At 31.5% G+C, this 6774-nt stretch overlaps 1 protein-coding gene across 1 annotated transcript in view; it reads right to left on the bottom strand.

The window, feature by feature from the left end:
- LOC111620089 (DNA replication licensing factor mcm5-like) overlaps nt 1-6322 on the bottom strand; it is a 27697-nt gene extending 21375 nt beyond the window's left edge. Inside the window, exons 1-2 of the mRNA XM_023361932.1 lie at nt 6133-6322; nt 1181-1307 (exon numbers count right to left, since the gene is read on the bottom strand). Coding sequence (XP_023217700.1) covers nt 1181-1307; nt 6133-6284 — 279 coding nt within the window. The 5' untranslated portion in view covers nt 6285-6322. The remainder of the gene's footprint in view (nt 1-1180; nt 1308-6132) is intronic.
- Between the last annotated feature and the right edge of the window lie 452 nt (nt 6323-6774).

The following is a 6774-nucleotide window of genomic DNA, read 5'->3' on the forward strand; positions in this document are numbered from 1 at the left end:
ATATATATATATAAAAATAATTAATAAAAAAATTTTCTATATTGTAAATTTATTAAAGCTATTTCTGCATGACATCCCAAATGCTACCTTAATCTGCTTCATGATAAACAGTTCACTCCTCCCTGCTGTTCTGACTGAAACTGTTGAGCAAGAAATTGAATATTTATTTTGACTGTTTTGTAAAATCAAAAAAAAAAAAAAAATATCTAGCAGTTAAAATGCAGTATTAAATTCACATTTTACTTTGGTCTAACATTTCCAAAAAAGTACAGATTACCCATTCTACTGTTGAATCAAAAATATAATAAAAAAAAATAACACCATAGTTTATATTTTTAATCAACAAATTCTTAAAACTTAATTAAAAAATAATACGGAGTGTCCAAAAAGTTACAATGCAGTGAGAAAGTAGGAATGACATTAAAGTTATATGTATGGTACTGTATAACTTGTCCATTTAGTACCAGTTGACCAGTTACACATAGAGTATCATATACAACTTACAGGTTTCTCATGCAACACTACAAATTTATCACTGCACAGCAACTTTTTGGACATCTGTAACATTTGCAAACATCTTAGTTATTATAACATTTAAGAATTATTTTATAGACAGTTTAATTTAAGAAGGTTTATTTAATAAGAAAAATTAAATTGATTTAAAATTTTCTAATTTAAAAAAAAAAATAATTTTCAATATTACAAAAAAGATGGTTTCAATATAATGTCAAAAGGAATTGACAAAGAAGAAATGAAAAAAACATAGTAAGTGTAATCAATAAGATGACTAACACGCCAAATTAATATATAATAACAAAAACAAAGACACTGAGTTCAGCGTTACAATGTAACGCTGAACTCAGTGTATTTGTTTTTGTTATTACATAGTAAGTGTAAAATACAAAAAGCACAAATTTATTCAGATGTTAAATAAGTCAGATACTAAAATAACATTTAGCAAAATTTAATATCTGATATTGAGCAAAACATAAATTATAATTAAGAATGCATTCACATACTACATGTTGTATTATATACTAATTTAAAGCTTTTGTAACTAAAATTAAAAAGTAAAATAAAGTTTGAAAACATTTTTCAATATAAAATTATACTAATTTCTTTTAAAGAATATGAGTTTATACTGATTAATTACAAATTTACAACTGTCTAAAATACATACCAAAGGTAAAATTTCTGTAGGCTGTTTCCATAATTTATCCGCTAATGTTTCATCAAAACAAGCAATATCTTCCAAGCATACTTCTAGCCAATACTGACCAACATTGTAATGACTTTTTAATTGATCTCTATTGTAATAAAATATAAAATAAAAACAATTCAGAATAATAAAAATTAAAATAATTAAATGCTTTATACAAAATCACTCAACACCAGAATGTAGTGAATTAACAATATCTTCAAACCTGTTACCGGTGTATTCTCCCATGACAACTCACAACGAAAAAATATGCAGTTCATTACTAATGTTTTCAAACCAAACAGGTTCTTCTTCAGGTAATGTTGAATTCCCGATGGAATGCAGATTGAAGAAAACAAATTTGAAACTTGAGCTTGCACTTCTCGATTAAGTCTTCTTGGGCATATGCTCATAATAATCATAGATTTTTGTCTATAAGCACCTGCCACGCTACTGATAGATTTATCTCTTCCTTGTGATTGATGCAGTTATTACTGCTAAGGCTAGTTATGTATATGCATGCAGCCTCTAGCCACCTGAGGTGGTGTGCATGTTGTGTAGTGCGGATAATTCTTGTTTGATTCAAATCTGGCTCTGATTCAAATGTCCGAATCCAAGGCGTAAATGGCCAGAGCAGTGGTGGTCCTTTCATTCTGTATATCAGCTGAGTGTTCTTTCAATCTAACTTGTAAAGAGCACTTTGTAGAGCCTACGTAGACTAGGTTTCTATCGCATCTGTGATCCTTAATTGGGATGCTATATACACCGGGGAGTCTTTCCTCACAGTAGAGCAATCGAACCCATCAGAAGTGCACTTTCCAGATATAAGTATTAAGGTCAAAAGCTTGGGCATCAACACCTTGGTATATCATAAACCCGGATCTACATCATCCTACATTCCTGCTGGGTCCTGTGATCCGAGCACATATAAGACTGCAACCTTTAGAGCATTAATCAGAAAAGCCTTTACGCATTCATCTAACAGGCTCAGGATACTGAACTAGCATACATACTTAGCGTAGCCGCTCAACACAGGTATCACAAACATATACATAAGCTAATACAGCATCAGCAACGTATATATTCAGAAAACGCATGGGAACCAGAACAATTCGAGGACAACCATCTGGAGGACATAGAACGAATTGCCATCACATACAATCCATACTTAAAATCTCTATACACTAAGGTTGCCAGCAAACAGCAGCTACCTCTCGCTTTTAGGAGGTATCCTACTATTTTCAACATCTTACATAATGGAAAGGACCCTCCTAACCCCACCAGACACCCTGGAATCTATAGTATCCCTTTGAAGGACAACAGGAGCAATAGGAACCTGATATATACAGGCTCCACTAAACGATCGTTGGGCATCAGAATACAAGAACATCTATCTGATATTCGACACGAAAGAACTTCCAAGGCCCTCGCTACATATGCAACAGATCCTGATATAGTAGAGAACTTCTCGCAGGCCAATCTCCTCCACGATTCGCCCCCCGTTGAACACCTCAAATGGTTAGAAGTCTGCACATATTTAAATCCTCCACCACCAACACGCGCATAAATTTTAAAGAGGAGATGCTGTTGTCATTGGCCTGGCAAGAGTTAATTAACAACACACTCTAATTCACCCACAACACATGAACGGGTAAACTGGTCGCGCATGCGTGACTTGATTTGTATAAATCCATTCGAACTTACAATTCAAACTCAAACTTTAAATGACATGTTGATCGAATGGATTTTTAACGGATATCGAACATCTATCTAGAAACTGTTTGGAACCTGAAGCAGAGCCCAGATGGGGTTCGAAAATGTTTGTTTATCAATTTTTTTACATGATCACACCATAAATGGTTCTGGTATGTAATTTTTTAGTATATCCAGTGTGATGAATAGTGAATTATCTTCAAAATCTATGATTACCATCAAGCACTGGAGAACACATGCCCAAGAAGACAGAAGTGCATGTTCGAGTTTCAAATTTGTTTTCTTCGATCTGCATTCCATCAGGAATTCAATGTTACCTGAAAAAGAACCTGTTTGGTTCAAAAACATTAGTAACAAACTGTATATTTTTTTCGTTGTGAGTTATCATGGGAGAACACACTGGTAACAGGTTTGAAGATATTGTTAAATGCTTTATAACAATTTAACATAGTGACTACATTTATATGTATCATAAAAGCAGGTATTTTGTGATAAATGGAGCAATTTTGTGCAGAAATCTTTATACATTATTGATATTTTTTAATTTTTAATTGTTCATTCTATTTCATTGATTATGATTTGAAATAAAAGTTTATTTTGCCAGTTGGCCAGAAATCAAATTTATTTCAATTTAATAAGAGGAAAAAAATCCTGTTTGAAATTTCTTCTATTTGTAAAACATTTTAAAGCTGATTAATGTTATTATCACATTATTTATTTCTATTATCATATATTTTGTTACATTCATATTGATATTCATTTGACATATTAAAAGTATATATAAAAGCCCAAATCTCATTTTCAAATATAAACTTTGATTAAGTAAAAATCAAAATTTGGCATAAAAATAAAATCCAAAATTAACAATTCAGAATAATAAAAATTAAAATAATTTTTAAGGATATGCTGTATAAGCATACAACGTGTCAATAAATGATTATCCTTATTGCAATATGCTACAAATGTGGGTTCAAATCCCATATGAAATAAATATTTTTTTATGTTTATAATTTAAACTTATTGTTATTAAATTAAATTTATGTACAAATTTTTATGCCATTTTTAATTATTGAATTTTAAATTTATTATTCTTTATAAAATATCAGGAAATTCAAAAATTTATTTTTCAACAATTTAAAGTTTTCGGCTGAAAAAATATACATGTAATAAATATTTACAGTTACAAAATGTTGTCGTATTCTTGTTTCACAAGAATACGACGACATTTTGGATGGTATTTATCATAAAAACAGTTAAAACATAACGGTTTTGGTGCACCATGCACAAAATAATCATTGCTACTTCCAGGGGTGCACAACCTGCGGCCTGCAGGCCACATATGGCCCCCTATCAATGTTTATGCGGCCCGCGGACGGTACAGGCCAAATCCCTTCTTTCAAAGTTTCTAAGTGTAGAACTTTTTCCCTTTCACAAAGTCATTAGCACCCAACTGTTTTATGACTTTCCCTGAGGTGAGAAATGGGGGATTGTTCTATAAATAAGTCTATTTTTAGCTAACACTTTCTGCTTTAGATATCGAATATTTTAAAATGATGTTAGAACGTCATTTCCGATGTTATCGGGAAGTTTCTATTTTGGCGGGAAANCAACCAAAAAAAGCATGACTAATAAAATTGCAAGACTGTATATATGTTATTTTTATTATTATATATAAATAAATATAGTAAGAATGTATATAATTTTTTATTTATTTTTTGGGGTCTCCAGAATGGATTAATCAAATTCCCATAGAAATCTATGGTAAATTGATAATTGGTTAATGAACAAAGTCTTGGAACAAATTATGTTCGTTAGCTGATCACCCACTGTATGTATTTTCTAAATATGAAGTGATCAAAATGAAAAAAATAAATCTTCAATGACTTAAACAACTGTATATAAGTTTAACAACAATAAGATAATCTTTTTTTACATTTATAATTTAATTTCACACAAGATTCAAACCCACATATTAACACGCTTCACGTATTCACCTTAACTATGCATGGATATTATAATTCTAGAAAAACTTTAATCGTGATTTTCTTAAGAATACCTGAATAGGTCCTGCAGCTTTGGTAGAGTTTAAGTACGAGTAAATGCTACACGTCCACAAAATTTCGTCAAAATCAGTGATGACAACATCCCGGGTTCCCCTTGTTAGTGCATTAACTTAAAGAGTATTGCACAAACCAGCGCCAAGAAAGGGCCAATACAATTCTGGACTCATTAACATGATAGAAAACTAAAAATCAGGCAGCAACAAGTTGTGTAATTTTCCTGGCTGTTATGAGATTTTTTTTTTAAATAACTTTTATATTATTCATGTTAAATTTATTTATTAATCATAATAAATAAATTGTGTGTGGCACCATATGCTATGAGATTTTGTTATAAAAACCTTTTTATATTATTATAAAATGGCAAAAGCTTAATTTTGAAGGTACAGATGAGTTAAAAAAATTGTAAATTTCAATAATGAGTAAGATCTTCATTAAGTTTGACCCTTCATGAGATATGACAAAACTCCCTCTAGCTCCCTATTCCCTTGACCTTTAACCACCAAAATTTAATAGCATCATGTCCCTTACACAGAAGCTACTGTGCAAAATTTTGTTTTCTTTTTTACTCTTTACCCTGTATTAAGATATTAAGTGAAATAGAATCCAACACACACACACATACATACATATCCACAAAATTTTTTCCCTTTTTTGGATTCAGGGGTCTCAAAACGTGCAATTTGCAAAGCACTCAAGGGGTCAAATTTGACACTATTCCAATACTTTCCCTGTTATATATACATAATAGCCAGGAAAGTAAAATATGTAGTATATTTTGTCAAATCCAAGTCTAACATAACCCAAAGAAATTCAGCAAAGTTACGGCCAGAGAACATACCGGTAGGAACCACAAAATCAACCCATCACTGCCTATCCAATGATCTGGAAATGTCTCACCCAAAGTGTCTTGAAAAACTTGAGCCCAATAAACTGATACTCCAATTGTAAAATAACAGTCGGCTGACAATGCCATTAATTATTGGTTATAGAATTGGGTATAGAATAATGATAAGTTTACTAAGGAGTAACGTACAACTTAGTAAAAGTTTAACCTATGCCCCAATATTAATAAAAAGTTCGTAACAAATTGTAATTATGGTAATCATTTATGTACACCGTGCACATGTCATATTTAGAATTAGCAAATCGTACAATTACCTATAACGATACACAAAATTTCCTTCATGAAACTGTCTTATAAATTCTTTATATCTATTCTTCAAAGCTTGTAAATTAATTCTATTTCCTTCCACATCGTCAGAACTGAAATTATCACTGAAAAAAACACCCAAATCGTCAAAACCAGACATGTTTCCTTTATTTTCATCTAAGTTTGGCGGGAAATCATATGAAGTCACCGATTAACGCCAAGAGGTCAGGAATAACACAGGACAGATTAGGAGATAGCTACAGTGCACTAGTGCTTGTTGATGCCATAGGAATATCGATATCTCACAAACCAAATACAGCATAAGCAAATACGTCTTGCATAAAAATTTCTCTGGCATGCTTAAAGGTTTATTCATACTGTCCATCATTGGGGTCACTGATGAATGAAAAGAGATAATCCTAGCTGTCAATGTTGGTTGCTTCCCTTTCTACATCAAAGAGACCAATCCACCCAATTAATTCCAGTTTCACCCTTACCTCTCCAGTAAAACTAAACTGTACAGGCAGAAAACATAATCTTCATCTAGTTTTCTTTCATGATTAGATTAGGCCTATCTACCTACTAATATATTATATACAGTATATAATATATTTTTTGCTGGAAAGAGTACAGACGGTGTTGAGTTGCTT

Source organism: Centruroides sculpturatus, unplaced genomic scaffold (assembly GCF_000671375.1).
Source record: "Centruroides sculpturatus isolate CEXI.00-Female unplaced genomic scaffold, Cexi_2.0 scaffold131, whole genome shotgun sequence".
Lineage (NCBI taxonomy): Eukaryota > Metazoa > Arthropoda > Arachnida > Scorpiones > Buthidae > Centruroides > Centruroides sculpturatus.